This window comes from Mytilus trossulus, unplaced genomic scaffold (assembly GCF_036588685.1).
Source record: "Mytilus trossulus isolate FHL-02 unplaced genomic scaffold, PNRI_Mtr1.1.1.hap1 h1tg000220l__unscaffolded, whole genome shotgun sequence".
NCBI lineage: Eukaryota > Metazoa > Mollusca > Bivalvia > Mytilida > Mytilidae > Mytilus > Mytilus trossulus.
Genome location: NW_026963313.1, coordinates 616,016 through 638,018, shown reverse-complemented (window position 1 = coordinate 638,018; position 22,003 = coordinate 616,016). Strand labels below are relative to the sequence as shown.

Sequence of the window (22,003 nt, the reverse complement as noted above, 5' to 3'; positions counted from 1 at the left end):
AAGAACCCATGCAGCTTTCACCTGATTCTCTATTTATAGAAAAATGTCAGAGTAACCTGTCCATATGAACTTGATTGATTCTTATCATGTTATTTATATGGAGCGCCTAAATAAATATCTTATTAACAGAATTTGTAGTGTCAGAAGTTAATTTATATTTATTTATTTATGGCATCTTAAACTGTAAATGCATACTATACGCTGTTATACCCCAATATAAAAAAAGAGAACAAAAATAAAGAATACAGACCAATGACATGATAATGGGAAGCATACAGAAATTCGCGACTTCCATCGAAACAGTCTTTAAGCAACAGTTGCTATTAGCTCATTGGTGAAGGTCGAAAATGCTTCATTTTACATATTTTTTAGAGCAACTTCTAAATATAATGCATTTGGTTTCGCTCATTGTTGAAGGCCGTAAATGCTTCACTTTTCATATTTTTTAAACAAATTTTAACTAAATATAATGCATGTCATTTTTCTCATTGTTGAAGGCCGCAAATGCTTCACTTTTCAAATTTTGCTGTGTCCATATCAACGGCAGCCATTTTGACCTTTTTCAAAAGAGATGTCAAAAACATTTCACTTAAGTCTAAAATTCTGTCAGAACATGCTACTTTTACGTTGTTTCCCCAAAGGTTTCACTTTTTTTGCTGCATGCAAACTCCAAGCAGCCTTCACTTGATTTTCAGAATTTTGAGATTGAAAAATCCCGATGTATCCGAGTATTTAAGAACAATCCCGAAACAACCGAATGAACTTTCGTCAGGCTTTATTATATATCAATATACTAAATAAATAAATGATTGGGAATACGTTAAAGTAATAAAAAGTCAAGAGAATTTCAGAACGCAATTTGGTTCCGAACAATATCTATCACGCTTTGTGCATGCAGACTCCACGCGGCCTTCACGTGATTTTACTATTTTTACAATAATTGCATAGTAACCAAATGCACTTGATTCAACCTTTACTAATAATGCAACATTTTTGACCTGGTCGTGATTAATGTCCTATAATAAGAACCCATGCAGCTTTCACCTGATTCTTTATTTATAGAAAAATGTCAGAGTAACCTGTCCATATGAACTTGATTGATTCTTATCATGTTATTTATATGGAGCGCCTAAATAAATATCTTATTAACAGAATTTGTAGTGTCAGAAGTTAATTTATATTTATTTATTTATGGCATCTTAAACTGTAAATGCAAACTATACGCTGTTATACCCCAATATAAAAAAGAGAACAAAAATAAAGAATACAGACCAATGACATGATAATGGGAAGCATACAGAAATTCGCGACTTCCATCGAAACAGTCTTTAAGCAACAGTTGCTATTAGCTCATTGGTGAAGGTCGAAAATGCTTCATTTTACATATTTTTTAGAGCAACTTCTAAATATAATGCATTTGGTTTCGCTCATTGTTGAAGGCCGTAAATGCTTCACTTTTCATATTTTTTAAACAAATTGGAACTAAATATAATGCATGTGATTTTTCTCATTGTTGAAGGCCGCAAATGCTTCACTTTTCAAATTTTGCTGTGTCCATATCAACGGCAGCCTTTTTGACCTTTTTCAAAAGAGATGTCAAAAACATTTCACTTAAGTCTAATATTCTGTCAGAACATGCTACTTTTACGTTGTTCCCCCAAAGGTTTCACTTTTTTTGCTGCATGCAAACTCCAAGCAGCCTTCACTTGATTTTCAGAATTTTGAGATTGAAAAATCCCGATGTATCCGAGTATTTAAGAACAATCCCGAAACAACCGAATGAACTTTCGTCAGGCTTTATTATATATCAATATACTAAATAAATAAATGATTGGGAATACATTAAAGTAATAAAAAGTCAAGAGAATTTCAGAACGCAATTTGGTTCCGAACAATATCTATCACGCTTTGTGCATGCAGACTCCACGCGGCCTTCACGTGATTTTACTATTTTTACAATAATTGCATAGTAACCAAATGCACTTGATTCAACCTTTACTAATAATGCAACATTTTTGACCTGGTCGTGATTAATGTCCTATAATAAGAACCCATGCAGCTTTCACCTGACTCTCTATTTATAGAAAAATGTCAGAGTAACCTGTCCATATGAACTTGATTGATTCTTATCATGTTATTTATATGGAGCGCCTAAATAAATATCTTATTAACAGAATTTGTAGTGTCAGAAGTTAATTTATATTTATTTATTTATGGCATCTTAAACTGTAAATGCATACTATACGCTGTTATACCCCAATATAAAAAAGAGAACAAAAATAAAGAATACAGACCAATGACATGATAATGGGAAGCATACAGAAATTCGCGACTTCCATCGAAACAGTCTTTAAGCAACAGTTACTATTAGCTCATTGGTGAAGGTCGAAAATGCTTCATTTTACATATTTTTTAGAGCAACTTCTAAATATAATGCATTTGGTTTCGCTCATTGTTGAAGGCCGTAAATGCTTCACTTTTCATATTTTTTAAACAAATTGGAACTAAATATAATGCATGTGATTTTTCTCATTGTTGAAGGCCGCAAATGCTTCACTTTTCAAATTTTGCTGTGTCCATATCAACGGCAGCCATTTTGACCTTTTTCAAAAGAGATGTCAAAAACATTTCACTTAAGTCTAATATTCTGTCAGAACATGCTACTTTTACGTTGTTCCCCCAAAGGTTTCACTTTTTTTGCTGCATGCAAACTCCAAGCAGCCTTTACTTGATTTTCAGAATTTTGAGATTGAAAAATCCCGATGTATCCGAGTATTTAAGAACAATCCCGAAACAACCGAATGAACTTTCGTCAGGTTTTATTATATATCAATATACTAAATAAATAAATGATTGGGAATACGTTAAAGTAATAAAAAGTCAAGAGAATTTTAGAACGCAATTTGGTTCCGAACAATATCTATCACGCTTTGTGCATGCAGACTCCACGCGGCCTTCACGTGATATTACTATTTTTACAATAATTGCATAGTAACCAAATGCACTTGATTCAACCTTTACTAATAATGCAACATTTTTGACCTGGTCGTGATTAATGTCCTATAATAAGAACCCATGCAGCTTTCACCTGATTCTCTATTTATAGAAAAATGTCAGAGTAACCTGTCCATATGAACTTGATTGATTCTTATCATGTTATTTATATGGAGCGCCTAAATAAATATCTTATTAACAGAATTTGTAGTGTCAGAAGTTAATTTATATTTATTTATTTATGGCATCTTAAACTGTAAATGCATACTATACGCTGTTATACCCCAATATAAAAAAAGAGAACAAAAATAAAGAATACAGACCAATGACATGATAATGGGAAGCATACAGAAATTCGCGACTTCCATCGAAACAGTCTTTAAGCAACAGTTGCTATTAGCTCATTGGTGAAGGTCGAAAATGCTTCATTTTACATATTTTTTAGAGCAACTTCTAAATATAATGCATTTGGTTTCGCTCATTGTTGAAGGCCGTAAATGCTTCACTTTTCATATTTTTTAAACAAATTTTAACTAAATATAATGCATGTCATTTTTCTCATTGTTGAAGGCCGCAAATGCTTCACTTTTCAAATTTTGCTGTGTCCATATCAACGGCAGCCATTTTGACCTTTTTCAAAAGAGATGTCAAAAACATTTCACTTAAGTCTAAAATTCTGTCAGAACATGCTACTTTTACGTTGTTTCCCCAAAGGTTTCACTTTTTTTGCTGCATGCAAACTCCAAGCAGCCTTCACTTGATTTTCAGAATTTTGAGATTGAAAAATCCCGATGTATCCGAGTATTTAAGAACAATCCCGAAACAACCGAATGAACTTTCGTCAGGCTTTATTATATATCAATATACTAAATAAATAAATGATTGGGAATACGTTAAAGTAATAAAAAGTCAAGAGAATTTCAGAACGCAATTTGGTTCCGAACAATATCTATCACGCTTTGTGCATGCAGACTCCACGCGGCCTTCACGTGATTTTACTATTTTTACAATAATTGCATAGTAACCAAATGCACTTGATTCAACCTTTACTAATAATGCAACATTTTTGACCTGGTCGTGATTAATGTCCTATAATAAGAACCCATGCAGCTTTCACCTGATTCTTTATTTATAGAAAAATGTCAGAGTAACCTGTCCATATGAACTTGATTGATTCTTATCATGTTATTTATATGGAGCGCCTAAATAAATATCTTATTAACAGAATTTGTAGTGTCAGAAGTTAATTTATTTATTTATTTATATGGCATCTTAAACTGTAAATGCAAACTATACGCTGTTATACCAAAATATAAAAAAGAGAACAAAAATAAAGAATACAGACCAATGACATGATAATGGGAAGCATACAGAAATTCGCGACTTCCATCGAAACAGTCTTTAAGCAACAGTTGCTATTAGCTCATTGGTGAAGGTCGAAAATGCTTCATTTTACATATTTTTTAGAGCAACTTCTAAATATAATGCATTTGGTTTCGCTCATTGTTGAAGGCCGTAAATGCTTCACTTTTCATATTTTTTAAACAAATTGGAACTAAATATAATGCATGTGATTTTTCTCATTGTTGAAGGCCGCAAATGCTTCACTTTTCAAATTTTGCTGTGTCCATATCAACGGCAGCCTTTTTGACCTTTTTCAAAAGAGATGTCAAAAACATTTCACTTAAGTCTAATATTCTGTCAGAACATGCTACTTTTACGTTGTTCCCCCAAAGGTTTCACTTTTTTTGCTGCATGCAAACTCCAAGCAGCCTTCACTTGATTTTCAGAATTTTGGGATTGAAAAATCCCGATGTATCCGAGTATTTAAGAACAATCCCGAAACAACCGAATGAACTTTCGTCAGGCTTTATTATATATCAATATACTAAATAAATAAATGATTGGGAATACATTAAAGTAATAAAAAGTCAAGAGAATTTCAGAACGCAATTTGGTTCCGAACAATATCTATCACGCTTTGTGCATGCAGACTCCACGCGGCCTTCACGTGATTTTACTATTTTTACAATAATTGCATAGTAACCAAATGCACTTGATTCAACCTTTACTAATAATGCAACATTTTTGACCTGGTCGTGATTAATGTCCTATAATAAGAACCCATGCAGCTTTCACCTGATTCTCTATTTATAGAAAAATGTCAGAGTAACCTGTCCATATGAACTTGATTGATTCTTATCATGTTATTTATATGGAGCGCCTAAATAAATATCTTATTAACAGAATTTGTAGTGTCAGAAGTTAATTTATATTTATTTATTTATGGCATCTTAAACTGTAAATGCATACTATACGCTGTTATACCCCAATATAAAAAAGAGAACAAAAATAAAGAATACAGACCAATGACATGATAATGGGAAGCATACAGAAATTCGCGACTTCCATCGAAACAGTCTTTAAGCAACAGTTACTATTAGCTCATTGGTGAAGGTCGAAAATGCTTCATTTTACATATTTTTTAGAGCAACTTCTAAATATAATGCATTTGGTTTCGCTCATTGTTGAAGGCCGTAAATGCTTCACTTTTCATATTTTTTAAACAAATTGGAACTAAATATAATGCATGTGATTTTTCTCATTGTTGAAGGCCGCAAATGCTTCACTTTTCAAATTTTGCTGTGTCCATATCAACGGCAGCCATTTTGACCTTTTTCAAAAGAGATGTCAAAAACATTTCACTTAAGTCTAATATTCTGTCAGAACATGCTACTTTTACGTTGTTCCCCCAAAGGTTTCACTTTTTTTGCTGCATGCAAACTCCAAGCAGCCTTCACTTGATTTTCAGAATTTTGAGATTGAAAAATCCCGATGTATCCGAGTATTTAAGAACAATCCCGAAACAACCGAATGAACTTTCGTCAGGCTTTATTATATATCAATATACTAAATAAATAAATGATTGGGAATACTTTAAAGTAATAATAAAAAGTCAAGAGAATTTCAGAACGCAATTTGGTTCCGAACAATATCTATCACGCTTTGTGCATGCAGACTCCACGCGGCCTTCACGTGATTTTACTATTTTTACAATAATTGCATAGTAACCAAATGCACTTGATTCAACCTTTACTAATAATGCAACATTTTTTACCTGGTCGTGATTAATGTCCTATAATAAGAACCCATGCAGCTTTCACCTGATTCTCTATTTATAGAAAAATGTCAGAGTAACCTGTCCATATGAACTTGATTGATTCTTATCATGTTATTTATATGGAGCGCCTAAATAAATATCTTATTAACAGAATTTGTAGTGTCAGAAGTTAATTTATATTTATTTATTTATGGCATCTTAAACTGTAAATGCATACTATACGCTGTTATACCCCAATATAAAAAAAGAGAACAAAAATAAAGAATACAGACCAATGACATGATAATGGGAAGCATACAGAAATTCGCGACTTCCATCGAAACAGTCTTTAAGCAACAGTTGCTATTAGCTCATTGGTGAAGGTCGAAAATGCTTCATTTTACATATTTTTTAGAGCAACTTCTAAATATAATGCATTTGGTTTCGCTCATTGTTGAAGGCCGTAAATGCTTCACTTTTCATATTTTTTAAACAAATTTTAACTAAATATAATGCATGTGATTTTTCTCATTGTTGAAGGCCGCAAATGCTTCACTTTTCAAATTTTGCTGTGTCCATATCAACGGCAGCCATTTTGACCTTTTTCAAAAGAGATGTCAAAAACATTTCACTTAAGTCTAATATTCTGTCAGAACATGCTACTTTTACGTTGTTCCCCCAAAGGTTTCACTTTTTTTGCTGCATGCAAACTCCAAGCAGCCTTCACTTGATTTTCAGAATTTTGAGATTGAAAAATCCCGATGTATCCGAGTATTTAAGAACAATCCCGAAACAACCGAATGAACTTTCGTCAGGCTTTATTATATATCAATATACTAAATAAATAAATGATTGGGAATACTTTAAAGTAATAATAAAAAGTCAAGAGAATTTCAGAACGCAATTTGGTTCCGAACAATATCTATCACGCTTTGTGCATGCAGACTCCACGCGGCCTTCACGTGATTTTACTATTTTTACAATAATTGCATAGTAACCAAATGCACTTGATTCAACCTTTACTAATAATGCAACATTTTTTACCTGGTCGTGATTAATGTCCTATAATAAGAACCCATGCAGCTTTCACCTGATTCTCTATTTATAGAAAAATGTCAGAGTAACCTGTCCATATGAACTTGATTGATTCTTATCATGTTATTTATATGGAGCGCCTAAATAAATATCTTATTAACAGAATTTGTAGTGTCAGAAGTTAATTTATATTTATTTATTTATGGCATCTTAAACTGTAAATGCAAACTATACGCTGTTATACCCCAATATAAAAAAAGAGAACAAAAATAAAGAATACAGACCAATGACATGATAATGGGAAGCATACAGAAATTCGCGACTTCCATCGAAACAGTCTTTAAGCAACAGTTGCTATTAGCTCATTGGTGAAGGTCGAAAATGCTTCATTTTACATATTTTTTAGAGCAACTTCTAAATATAATGCATTTGGTTTCGCTCATTGTTGAAGGCCGTAAATGCTTCACTTTTCATATTTTTTAAACAAATTTTAACTAAATATAATGCATGTCATTTTTCTCATTGTTGAAGGCCGCAAATGCTTCACTTTTCAAATTTTGCTGTGTCCATATCAACGGCAGCCATTTTGACCTTTTTCAAAAGAGATGTCAAAAACATTTCACTTAAGTCTAAAATTCTGTCAGAACATGCTACTTTTACGTTGTTTCCCCAAAGGTTTCACTTTTTTTTGCTGCATGCAAACTCCAAGCAGCCTTCACTTGATTTTCAGAATTTTGAGATTGAAAAATCCCGATGTATCCGAGTATTTAAGAACAATCCCGAAACAACCGAATGAACTTTCGTCAGGCTTTATTATATATCAATATACTAAATAAATAAATGATTGGGAATACGTTAAAGTAATAAAAAGTCAAGAGAATTTCAGAACGCAATTTGGTTCCGAACAATATCTATCACGCTTTGTGCATGCAGACTCCACGCGGCCTTCACGTGATTTTACTATTTTTACAATAATTGCATAGTAACCAAATGCACTTGATTCAACCTTTACTAATAATGCAACATTTTTGACCTGGTCGTGATTAATGTCCTATAATAAGAACCCATGCAGCTTTCACCTGATTCTTTATTTATAGAAAAATGTCAGAGTAACCTGTCCATATGAACTTGATTGATTCTTATCATGTTATTTATATGGAGCGCCTAAATAAATATCTTATTAACAGAATTTGTAGTGTCAGAAGTTAATTTATATTTATTTATTTATGGCATCTTAAACTGTAAATGCAAACTATACGCTGTTATACCAAAATATAAAAAAGAGAACAAAAATAAAGAATACAGACCAATGACATGATAATGGGAAGCATACAGAAATTCGCGACTTCCATCGAAACAGTCTTTAAGCAACAGTTGCTATTAGCTCATTGGTGAAGGTCGAAAATGCTTCATTTTACATATTTTTTAGAGCAACTTCTAAATATAATGCATTTGGTTTCGCTCATTGTTGAAGGCCGTAAATGCTTCACTTTTCATATTTTTTAAACAAATTGGAACTAAATATAATGCATGTGATTTTTCTCATTGTTGAAGGCCGCAAATGCTTCACTTTTCAAATTTTGCTGTGTCCATATCAACGGCAGCCTTTTTGACCTTTTTCAAAAGAGATGTCAAAAACATTTCACTTAAGTCTAATATTCTGTCAGAACATGCTACTTTTACGTTGTTCCCCCAAAGGTTTCACTTTTTTTGCTGCATGCAAACTCCAAGCAGCCTTCACTTGATTTTCAGAATTTTGGGATTGAAAAATCCCGATGTATCCGAGTATTTAAGAACAATCTCGAAACAACCGAATGAACTTTCGTCAGGCTTTATTATATATCAATATACTAAATAAATAAATGATTGGGAATACATTAAAGTAATAAAAAGTCAAGAGAATTTCAGAACGCAATTTGGTTCCGAACAATATCTATCACGCTTTGTGCATGCAGACTCCACGCGGCCTTCACGTGATTTTACTATTTTTACAATAATTGCATAGTAACCAAATGCACTTGATTCAACCTTTACTAATAATGCAACATTTTTGACCTGGTCGTGATTAATGTCCTATAATAAGAACCCATGCAGCTTTCACCTGATTCTCTATTTATAGAAAAATGTCAGAGTAACCTGTCCATATGAACTTGATTGATTCTTATCATGTTATTTATATGGAGCGCCTAAATAAATATCTTATTAACAGAATTTGTAGTGTCAGAAGTTAATTTATATTTATTTATTTATGGCATCTTAAACTGTAAATGCATACTATACGCTGTTATACCCCAATATAAAAAAGAGAACAAAAATAAAGAATACAGACCAATGACATGATAATGGGAAGCATACAGAAATTCGCGACTTCCATCGAAACAGTCTTTAAGCAACAGTTACTATTAGCTCATTGGTGAAGGTCGAAAATGCTTCATTTTACATATTTTTTAGAGCAACTTCTAAATATAATGCATTTGGTTTCGCTCATTGTTGAAGGCCGTAAATGCTTCACTTTTCATATTTTTTAAACAAATTGGAACTAAATATAATGCATGTGATTTTTCTCATTGTTGAAGGCCGCAAATGCTTCACTTTTCAAATTTTGCTGTGTCCATATCAACGGCAGCCATTTTGACCTTTTTCAAAAGAGATGTCAAAAACATTTCACTTAAGTCTAATATTCTGTCAGAACATGCTACTTTTACGTTGTTCCCCCAAAGGTTTCACTTTTTTTGCTGCATGCAAACTCCAAGCAGCCTTCACTTGATTTTCAGAATTTTGAGATTGAAAAATCCCGATGTATCCGAGTATTTAAGAACAATCCCGAAACAACCGAATGAACTTTCGTCAGGCTTTATTATATATCAATATACTAAATAAATAAATGATTGGGAATACTTTAAAGTAATAAAAAGTCAAGAGAATTTCAGAACGCAATTTGGTTCCGAACAATATCTATCACGCTTTGTGCATGCAGACTCCACGCGGCCTTCACGTGATTTTACTATTTTTACAATAATTGCATAGTAACCAAATGCACTTGATTCAACCTTTACTAATTATGCAACATTTTCGAATAATTCTCTAGAAAATATTTCAATAGGTTCTAAAATTTATACACACTGTAGTTATTAATAGATAAATAAAATAATATCTTGTACCCTTTAATACATCCAATCACAGCGTTCTTAAGTTGACTTCCTATGCCCTGTCTTGGGTACACAAAAGGCCAACCTAATGCTGGGAAAATGTAATACTACCGTTTTCCCTCTACATCAAACATCATGAAATTGAATATTTTGTCCAGAACTATACGAATGAAAATTATAATAGATCCAAATTTTATTCAGATTGTACTATAAAGAAACCGAAGTTTTTTTTCTCGATTTATTTACATAAACTTATTAAATCAGCTGCAGCATTACTAATATATGTAGACCTTCATTGCATAAAACAATGGAAATAACATTGTATATTGATATAAACGATCAAACTTGTAACTATTATATAAATAACAAAGTGGACGAGTTTGAAAATTTAGTATATTACTGAACATGGCCTTATAATTCATATCATTGAGCACACTTTTTAAACGATATTATGATCGAAATATTTGTAAATAATTACATTTAAAGTTTCCTTTTTTTGTAATTGGTGTTGTTTTGTACACTTGTTAGGCGTTTATATAATATATAATAATATATATGTACATACTCGTAACAATCCAGCGCCCTCGTGGGGAAAATCGTTGACTATTATTCAGACGCTTTATATACATAAAAAAATCCATTTTGTTACAATTTTGTATGATAAATTCATTTGGCAATCGTTAATGGCAGTCAGCAATGTTTAAAAAGCCAAGTTTTTCGACCTGCTAGTTAAATGCGTTTTGTTAAAATTTACTCTTTTGGTCTTTTTGGAAAATGATGGTTGTGCTGTATTTAGACCCCTCTACATAGAGATTTGTTAAATGCATACGTATAAAAATTGCGGTTTTTATCCAACGCAATCATAGTTCATAATAATTCATGGAACATGGTGAAGGCATATATGTGTTGGCAATTTACACATGCCCTGGGCCGTGATATTCGAATTTTATTCTGAGCGTTATTTTCTCATGTACTATATTTTAACACCTGTCAATCATATTGTTTGCATATAATGATAACAGAATTAACTTAATTGTGCTAAATTTCTTTCAGCACGAAAATTATACTGGGAGCGAAAATGACCTGATGCTACTACAGCTTAAGACGCCACTTAAATTTGGGTCTACAATTAACAAAATCGACCTGGACACGGATATAGAAAAAAATTATACTGGTGAAGTGTGCACAATATCTGGATGGGGAAATACAAATTCTGGTGATGGTATGCTTTATCATAGATTGTGAAGGGTTGTTATTCGAACAATTCTGGCTTATACAAGCTATCTTCTTTTGACTCGAGAAATAAGAAACTATAGATACTCAAGGGATATTCAAACTCATACTTATAACACAAAAGGACAATGCCATGGGCATAAAAAACGAAACGACAGACTCAATTTATAGTTCGCTCTAATGTTGTACTGTTATACCACTGTCCCAGGTTAGAGGGAGGGTTGAGATCCCGCTAACATATTTAATCCCGCCACATTATGTATGTATGTGCCTGTCCCAAGTCAGGAGCCTGTAATTCAGAGGATGTCGTTAGTTTATGTGTAACATATTTGTTTTTTGTTCTCTTTTGTACATAAAAAAGGCCGTTAGTTTTCTCGTTTGAATTGTTTTACCTTGTCATTTCGGAGCCTTTTTTAGCTGACTCTGCGGTAAGGGCTTTGCTAATTGTTGAAGGCCGAACGTTGACCTATAGTTGTTTACAAACAAGTATCCATCGTTTAGCATCGGCTTCAAAACACGACCATCAATTACCTGCCATATTTTCATAACAAAACTGACATTTTTGTTGACGATTATACGAAATGTATGCAAAACAAATCGTGCACAGAAGACTTAGTTGATTATATATGTATGTATTGGTTCATGAATTAGATTAACTTTATTTTCACCTGTCACTCGTTTCATATTACTTTAAAGCAGACACTTGGACTTTCTGATTTGTCTCTACTTTGCTGTCAAACGTTTAATAACATATTGTGAAGATGTAGATGAAACATTTGGTGTTTTCAAGGTTTGAATTTTGACAAAATGAAGTGAAATATAGCAAAGGGATATTTATACTCATTAGAAGAAGACAAACTGGCATTTACATGGCATAAAAAAAACCACCATAAACAATAAAATATCAAATAAACAATAAACAATGACTATTTTGGTACTTCATGTCTCATCTTTGTTTTAAAAAAATGCCCACTTGTCGGTTAACCAAGGTGTGGAATTGAAACATATACCTGATGCATAGTTTTGTGTTGTTATTTCTTATAACATGTAGAAAAGTCTTCATCTTCAATACATTAAGTATAGCAATTGATTTCGTCACATTTGAAGAAGTCATAAAAAGCGTTCACAAAATAATAATAATGTACTGACATTATGTCTGCAATTTGTTATTCGAACATATCTGGATTATACATGCTATCTTCTTTTCCTTCACTAATTATATATCTGAAAGAAACTTTATTGTTCTTTCCTGCAAACATATTTACACAACTACGTTAGCATCGGTACTATTTCTGTACTTAAAAACTGTAGTACTTGAAATTTGCTGGTAATATTTACTTTAGAATTATTGTAATATTTAGGTACTTGTATTTTCCAGTTCTTGATTGTACTTAAGATATTGGTACAAAAATAATACCAACAATGATCACAGTATTCCATTTCTAAACATCATATACGAGATTTGGAAAAGACAAACTTTCAAAATTCTGAAAATGCTAAAAATGTAACAGTGCAACCAAAAATCTGTAGTACTTAAATTTCAAGTAAAAATCAAGTACTGTAAAATACAGGTACTTAAATATTACAATAATTCTTAAGTAACACAATAGTAGTGAATATTAAAAGTAGATTTCCAGTACTACAGATTTTTGGTACAGAAATAGTCCTTATGCAAAAGAAGCTGTGTGTGAATACACATTTCAAAATAAATTTCATTTGTGTTAACTTTAACTCATTCAGTTAAATCAGCTGTTGTCAACGTTCTCTCAATGTAAAATACCGATTTGTTTTCTGTTTGTTAACATAGGATTTCACTCAAATAACTTAAGACAGTTGTAAAAAATGACTGGGGATTAAGAAATTGATTTTACGAAATGCATGACATACAATAAATACGATATGAGGTTAACTTAAATGACAAATTTCTTTGAATGATAATAAAAACAATTGTACAAATGTTTGCAAGTAATTTACGTGTAATTATATACAAAGACTATACAATTATGATAACGTTTATTGCATTTTTTTTTTGTATTTTAATTACCAAAATTGATTTAAAAAAACTATATTTTGAGGAATTTTACAACTGATAATGCGGAATGGGCTTTGTTCATTGTTGAAGGCCGTACAGTGACCTATAGCTGTTAGTTTCTATGTCATATGGTCTTTTGTGTAGAGGTGTCTCATTGGCTATCATGCCACATTTTCATTTTTGTATGTAGGCATGTAATTGACCCAGGTCTGATTTTTACATTATTTTATATCGTATTCTGGTTATATTTGCTTGTATGCCGTTTCTCCTAATACATATTGACATATCAAAAAACTTAGTTAATGGTATAGAAATGAAGCTCGATGGCTTATCTTGTTTCTTAACAACTTTTTAATTATTATTTTTATTATTATTAACTTCCAATTTCTAACATAATAATCATAAATGTAATAACAATATATAATATATAAATCTATCTTACCTCCTATACATTTCTAGGAATACGATTGGTTAAAAGCGTCCGCGTGGAGACCGTGTATAATTCGTATTATGTTTGTAGGGAGGCGGGGCTTATGTCATACACGGTTCATAGTGGTGTTACGTCCCTTTATATTTCATATTAGGTAAGAAGGGAGGCGGGGCTTATTTCATACACGGTTAGAAGTGGTGTTACGTCCCTTTATGTAAACAAAACGGCACTGAAAAAAACTGAAAGGTTTCAACAGACGAATGAATTGACGATTAAGATTGAAATAAATCTACAAAACACTAAAGAGCTAACAAGTTGTTATTGTTGGCATGTGTTTTTGTAGGGTCTGTGGAATTAGTTTCTTAATGCTAACAGTATTGAAAACTTGCTAATTTTGATAGGTCACTAGTCTAAATTTCACACGTTAAGATAGTCGGTAAGATAAATTCGTTACATAGTGTGCTAGTGACGTAAAACGGTATATATGGGGTCAGTAAATTTCATATTTACTGATCCCATATATACCGCATTAGGTCACTAGCACACTATGTAACTAATAATATTGATACTATGTAATCAACACAGCATTTTAAGGAAGCTGTTATCGCAAATATACAAATATAAGATGAAGAGTAAGGTAGTCTGAACACTAGAGAGAGAGAGAGAGAAATAGAGAAAGAAAGAGAGTGAGAGATAATCATGAGAATAGTGTGGTGATTTTTTAATACAATTCATCTACGCATTGACTTGTACTTCAGTATAGTAAATCCAGCATTCTGATTTATAACATTAAATTAAAAGTATATGTTCAACTAAGTGATGTTTCAAACTATTCCATTCTCTGAGAAAGTGATATTCAGATTTGTTTTTTATAGCAGTATACTTATCTATTTCTTCGTCTTTTTTACTGAGTTTATTGACAAGAAAAGGAATATTTATTGCATTGTCTGTTGATATTTTTGCAATGTTACCAAACAAAAAAAAATCTTTTGTAACACCATTTCCATTAGTCAGAAACCAATTTTCTATCTGTTCTCATAATATCTGTGTTTGTTCAAATTTCAAAAATAAATATTCTAATGTTTCAAATTCTTTTTAACAAAATGTAAAATTTGGATTATCATAAATCTTAATTTTATGACGAAATTAGTTTGCAGATAAGATTCGATGATTGAATCTATACAGTAACCATTGGAGCTTAGTAATTTTTATGGCAACAAATGGCTGTTTATGATTTTTTTTCAATGATTTGATCAAAGCAAAAAATGTCAGTCCAACTTCACTTATTATTGGGAACACTTTTATTTTGTTTTCAAATAATATATATATATATATATATATATACAACTCGTCTAAACATCAACCCAACAATGTTAGATCTGTAAATTTGCTTTCGCAAATTTTTGGTTCTTCCCTCGCCGGGATTCGAACCCATGCTACTGTGATATCGTGACACCAAATCGCCTGCACTGCAGCCGTCCCGCTAGACCACACGACCACCTGGGCTCTCAATAAAAGAGCTTTCGGTGGCCATATGTTACCTTTCCACGTCAGTTTTAATCTAGCGGCGTACTACAGTACATGATATATAAGGCATGAAGATGTTATTGTTACAGATCAGCTAAATTATCTATAGTAAAGGATCCTACAAATATATATATATACGAGTCTAAATTGAAAACTACGTTCAAACCTATGACTGCGTTGGATAAAAACCGCAATTTTTATACGTGTGCATATCAAACAAATTTCGTTGTAGAAGGGTCTAAAAACAGCACAAACAACATTTTCCAAAAGACCAAAAGAGTGAAAAAGTATATTTAAACAAAACGTATTTGACTAACAGGTCGAACAACTGATGTTCTTTAACCCTGCTGACTGCCATTGGCGATTGCCAAATAAAATTGATCACAGGTTGTAACAAAATGGATCTTATTATAAATTTAATACGTCACAGAAAGAAAAAAAAATTGTTAACTTGTGGACAGGATGTTGTGCCACAAACATTCGGTGTCAATATTTCTTTAGTACACCATATCCGGATTTCGACAATAAATGTCTCTACAGTGATGTTAGGGATCGAAACGGTATTTGGAAGGCCATATAAAAAGCACCCTCATTTTTAGAGAAAGTACCCTCATTTTTAGATTAACTCTTGAATTTTAAGAGTCAATATATAGGATGAACGGATCATATAAACCGGAGGGAAAATATGATACATGCCCAAACAAAAAAAAAAACGAGTCTAAATTGAAAACTACGTTCAAACCTATGACTGCGTTGGATAAAAACCGCAATTTTTATACGTGTGCATGTCAAACAAATTTCGTTGTAGAAGGGTCTAAAAACAGCACAAACAACATTTTCCAAAAGACCAAAAGAGTGAAAAAGTATATTTAAACAAAACGCATTTGACTAACAGGTCGAACAACTGATGTTCTTTAACCTTGCTGACTGCCATTGGCGATTGCCAAATAAAATTGATCACAGGTTGTAACAAAATGGATCTTATTATAAATTTAATACGTCACAGAAAGAAAAAAAAATTGTTAACTTGTGGACAGGATGTTGTGCCACAAACATTCGGTGTCAATATTTCTTTAGTACACCATATCCGGATTTCGACAATAAATGTCTCTTCAGTGATGTTAGGGATCGAAACGGTATTTGGAAGGCCATATAAAAAGCACCCTCATTTTTAGAGAAAGTACCCTCATTTTTAGATTAACTCTTGAATTTTAAGAGTCAATATATAGAATGAACGGATCATATAAACCGGAGGGAAAATATGATACATGCCCAAACAAAAAAAATAAACGAGTCTAAATTGAAAACTACGTTCAAACCTATGACTGCGTTGGATAAAAACCGCAATTTTTATACGTGTACATGTCAAACAAATTTCGTTGTAGAAGGGTCTAAAAACAGCACAAACAACATTTTCCAAAAGACCAAAAGAGTGAAAAAGTATATTTAAACAAAACGCATTTGACTAACAGGTCGAACAACTGATGTTCTTTAACCCTGCTGACTGCCATTGGCGATTGCCAAATAAAATTGATCACAGGTTGTAACAAAATGGATCTTATTATAAATTTAATACGTCACAGAAAGAAAAAAAAATTGTTAACTTGTGGACAGGATGTTGTGCCACAAACATTCGGTGTCAATATTTCTTTAGTACACCATATCCGGATTTCGACAATAAATGTCTCTACAGTGATGTTAGGGATGGAAACGGTATTTGGAAGGCCATATAAAAAGCACCCTCATTTTTAGAGAAAGTACCCTCATTTTTAGATTAACTCTTGAATTTTAAGAGTCAATATATAGGATGAACGGATCATATAAACCGGAGGGAAAATATGATACATGCCCAAACAAAAAAAATAAACGAGTCTAAATTGAAAACTACGTTCAAACCTATGACTGCGTTGGATAAAAACCGCAAATTTTATACGTGTGCATGCCAAACAAATTTCGTTGTAGAAGGGTCTAAAAACAGCACAAACAACATTTTCCAAAAGACCAAAAGAGTGAAAAAGTATATTTAAACAAAACGCATTTGACTAACAGGTCGAACAACTGATGTTCTTTAACCCTGCTGACTGCCATTGGCGATTGCCAAATAAAATTGATCACAGGTTGTAACAAAATGGATCTTATTATAAATTTAATACGTCACAGAAAGAAAAAAAAATTGTTAACTTGTGGACAGGATGTTGTGCCACAAACATTCGGTGTCAATATTTCTTTAGTACACCATATCCGGATTTCGACAATAAATGTCTCTTCAGTGATGTTAGGGATCGAAACGGTATTTGGAAGGCCATATAAAAGGCACCCTCATTTTTAGAGAAATTACCCTCATTTTTAGATTAACTCTTGAATTTATATATATATAAAATCTAAAAATAGCAACAATCTACATTCAATCTATTATGTTTTAAACTTTTATTCCAACTTCATGTAGTTGTAGCTACAAACATATTTTATGCAACATCAATCAATATGTTACACTTTTCCTCAAATCTTGTATAGATTAAGGTACAACAATATTTTTTTGTCATGCATCCGATTTCACTTTGAGAGATGCACACGCCTGATGAAGCTAATTTGTTTAGCGAAATATTGCGTATTTCTATTTAAACAAACCTTTTAAATAGCAGACGGAATTAAAGGAAGTTCTAATTTGTGATTTTTCTCTCACAAATGCTTTTGATGCTTGATGTACAGCAGATACAAAACTATTATTTCTCATAGAGTTCACATTTATCAGATATAGTTCTGCCATTTTTGAAAAGAGAAAAAGTCATATGTTAATTTACAATATCATTTATAAATCTAATAACATAGGTTTATTTTCTACCTTTATATCATTGTTTAGCCATATTGAATAAGCATGAAAGTATTCCCAAATGTCATATTCACCTTTTTCTCTGGAAAGTTATCATGCTTTCGGAATTGTAAACTTGACGTAGATTCAATTTACGAGTGCACAAGTAAGAAACACATTTAAATTGTTCTGGTTATACTAAATGTTGGAAGATAGGTTTAAGTGACATCCAATAATATTGCAATAATTTTTTAGTTGTTTGTGTGTAAATAACAAGTGCAAAAACGATTCACTTATGGATGTAAATAATTAAATGCGTATGTTTACAGGAAAAACGGTACTATTTATTATGCAACAGGTGACAATACTATCATTTTTAATCTTTAGAACTGTAAATTTTATAATAAAAACCTGGATAAAACAGTTGTGTGTGATGTTAGTACTTTTTTAATCTGTTTTATGAATTGAAGCCAAATAGTATCATGAACAACTTCCAATGGAGCTTGTTTTGGTATCAATGCCCACCGTCATTTTACACCAAATTTATGAAATTTTGGAAGTCTTTTCAAATAATCTCTCGAAAATATTTCAACAGGTTTTAAAATACATATTGTAAATATACACACTGCAGTTATTCGTAGATAAATAAAAAAAAATATATTGTACCCTTACATCCAATCACAGGGATCTTAATGTCGACTTCCTTCACCTGATGTTTTATCAACACAAAATACATTTCACAACCTTTTATTTCTAGGATATTATCAACATGATTTGTTTGGACTATTTAACCATTTTGATTTCAGGAACAAATAAACCGGATCGTCTGCAAGTAGTGTCAATGTCTGTTGTCACTAATGACCACTGTCACGCTGGCTATTTAGATATATTTCCAGACAAGTTTTTGAACAAAATATGTCTTCAGGAGGGTGAAAAGGATTCGTGTAATGTAACTATATTTCGTAACCCTCATAATAAATTCCTAGTTGTAAACCCATTTTGGCAAATTTCACATTGGGTGGGTAATTTCAAGATGATGATATTTTATAATTAATATAATTAGCTGTATTCGCTTAGAAAAAAGGGTCAAATCTTTCGTCGATATCTGACTATATTTTATTTATTGTGTACACGTATCGTTACTCGTAATTATCCCTTGCGGGAAAGATCCGTGACTAATATATAGACGTTTTATTTATGTTACAAACATGTTACAAACACCTCGTATACATCGTAGAATATCAACACCACTTTTCAATATTTAAGTCTCTTTTTATATAAAAGAGAGATTAAATATATCAAAGAGACATTCAAACTCATAACTCGAAAATAGACAGACAACGCTATGGCAAAGAAGAAACAAAGACCAACAAAACAACTAAAAGACTACAAAACACACCAAAGAAAACTCAACACTAATTAACACGAACCCTTAAAAGTGGGTTTAATCTCATGTTGTTTGGAAGGGTGAGCATATCTTGTTTAACATATGGCACCCGTCGTGTTATCAATGGAAGTAGATACACGTCAATAAGTATAATTCGGTAGGTAACAAGAATAACGGGATTGTGATCAAGATAAAAGGAATTCATCCGTCGTGATTTGTGAAACATAGATTCCGTTTTGGTCATCCAAGTCGTGATAGTGTCTGAAAAATGTTAGAAGGAATTATCTCTTTTACACAACTTCGAACTCTTGGGTTTTAAGATTCCTTATGAACACTTATCTCATATCAAGTAAGTCGTGATATGAAATGCATCCTAGGAATATTGTTATATAATACCGGTACGTAGTATTTATATATAGAATTTATACACACATACGTTATCGAAGCCAAACAATATCATTGAACAATTAAATCTATTTGAATGACCACCAAGAAGCTATTGCAATTTTTTATTGCAAATTTAAAGGTGAAATCGGAAATCTCTAATTTCGCATGATTCACTGAAGTAACAATTAGTTGTAATTAGTCTGATTTTTTGCAATACAAATATTATGGTTTAGACCAAACAATGTAATTGTATTCACAATATGAATTTCTTGTTTTTTTCAATTCCCATTTTACCTCTTGGTACTGTGTATCATTACATGCAATGGGTTAACCAAAAACGATAAATTTGTTTCTTATTATTATTATTTGAAAGGTTGAAACTAAATAATATCTTAACATATTTAAGCTTGTTTTTACTGCAACATATATTGTTGTTTGTTTTTTTTTAAGTTGAGCTCCAATACGTTTCCTATCAAAAAATTTCGATTTTGTTCACATCTTCTTTATTATCTATGATGGGTATTACTTTTTGTTTCAGATTGAATCTGATTGTTTTTTTTTAATTTTTTAGAGAAAAGCAAGTGCCTAGCTAATCAAAATAGAAAAAAAACAAGGAAAAAACCCGATGTCCGATATATGTCTATGCAATTATAGCCAACAACAAAATAAAATTCATTTCAAGATTCGTGCAACGACCAATCATGTCTCAATTTAACAAATATAACTACTGATGACATTCTTGTCCTTATGTTATATTACTACGGATACAAAGAGTAGGGCATGATATATCAGTGAAAACTCGTTTGCCACCTATTAGCGATGAAAATTGGAGTTGCGATTGATGGTGTTCATATACCAAAGATTTTGGCTTCGTATACTTAAATTTGTATTTATTTTAAGATATTTTGTTTATTCAGGAGGATAGTGGCGGACCTATGGTTTGCAGTAAAAAGCTGGTAGGAATACTAAATTTAGGTATTTCCCCTTGCAAAGGAAGGATTCCAAGTATTTATGCCAGAGTCTCTGCTTATACAGACTGGATTAAAGAAAAAATGAAAATAAAAAAAAAGAAGAATAAAAAAGATCTGAAAAGCAAGAACAATCAGAAGAATAAAAAAGATAAGAAAAGCAAGAACAATAGGAACAATAAGAATGAAAATAAAAATAACAAAAAAAACCAATAACTGAATTTAACACTTGAATGAGGTAAATAAAGAGTGTTATGAAATAATAGTTTTTTTCTTGTTGACCTATTTAACTCTAACTTCATGTATTGCATCTCATAAGTATGCCAAAATGTTTCGTACTTGGCATGAGTAAAATGTTATCTTGTCATGTACTACAGTGTAAATTCAAATGACATTTCATTGCATACAAAAAATAAACCAATCAAATTGTCCCCCTATTTCCTGATATCAGGGTTAATTTCCTACAACTGTCAAAATAAACAGATAAAATTGAGAATGGAAATGGGGAATGTGTCAAAGAGACAACAACCCGACCATAGAAAAAACAACAGCAGAAGGTCATCAACAGCTCTTCAATGTAGCGAGAAATTCCCGCACCCGGAGTCGTCCTTCAGCTGGCCCCTAAACAAATATATGCTAGTTCAGTGATAATGAACGCCAAACTAATTTCCAAATTTTACACAAGAAACTGAAATTAAAATAATAAAAGACTAACAAAGGCCAGAATATGTGTAAACAACAAACACCAGCATATGGAGTATATGTGTCTCAATTGATACGTTACTCTAGGTCAAAGTAAGTTTATTTTGTTGAACGAGGAGGAATACTGCTTTCTCAAAAGTTGCTAAGACAGAGCTATGAATCAATCAAATTAAGGTCATCATTCAAGAAATTTTACGGTCGCCATCATGAGCTGATTGGCCATTATGACAAATGTGTGTCAGAAATCATA

The 22,003-nt window shown here is 31.9% G+C and overlaps 1 protein-coding gene across 1 annotated transcript in view; it reads left to right on the top strand.

Annotated features, from left to right (window-relative positions):
* The window catches only part of LOC134701144 (chymotrypsinogen A-like), a 35,573-nt gene extending 14,303 nt beyond the window's left edge, over window positions 1–21,270 (top strand). Inside the window, exons 5-7 of the mRNA XM_063562289.1 lie at window positions 11,332–11,500; window positions 19,116–19,258; window positions 21,001–21,270. Of these exons, the coding sequence (XP_063418359.1) occupies window positions 11,332–11,500; window positions 19,116–19,258; window positions 21,001–21,267 (579 nt within the window). The 3' untranslated portion in view covers window positions 21,268–21,270. The remainder of the gene's footprint in view (window positions 1–11,331; window positions 11,501–19,115; window positions 19,259–21,000) is intronic.
* The last annotated feature ends 733 nt before the right edge of the window (window positions 21,271–22,003 follow it).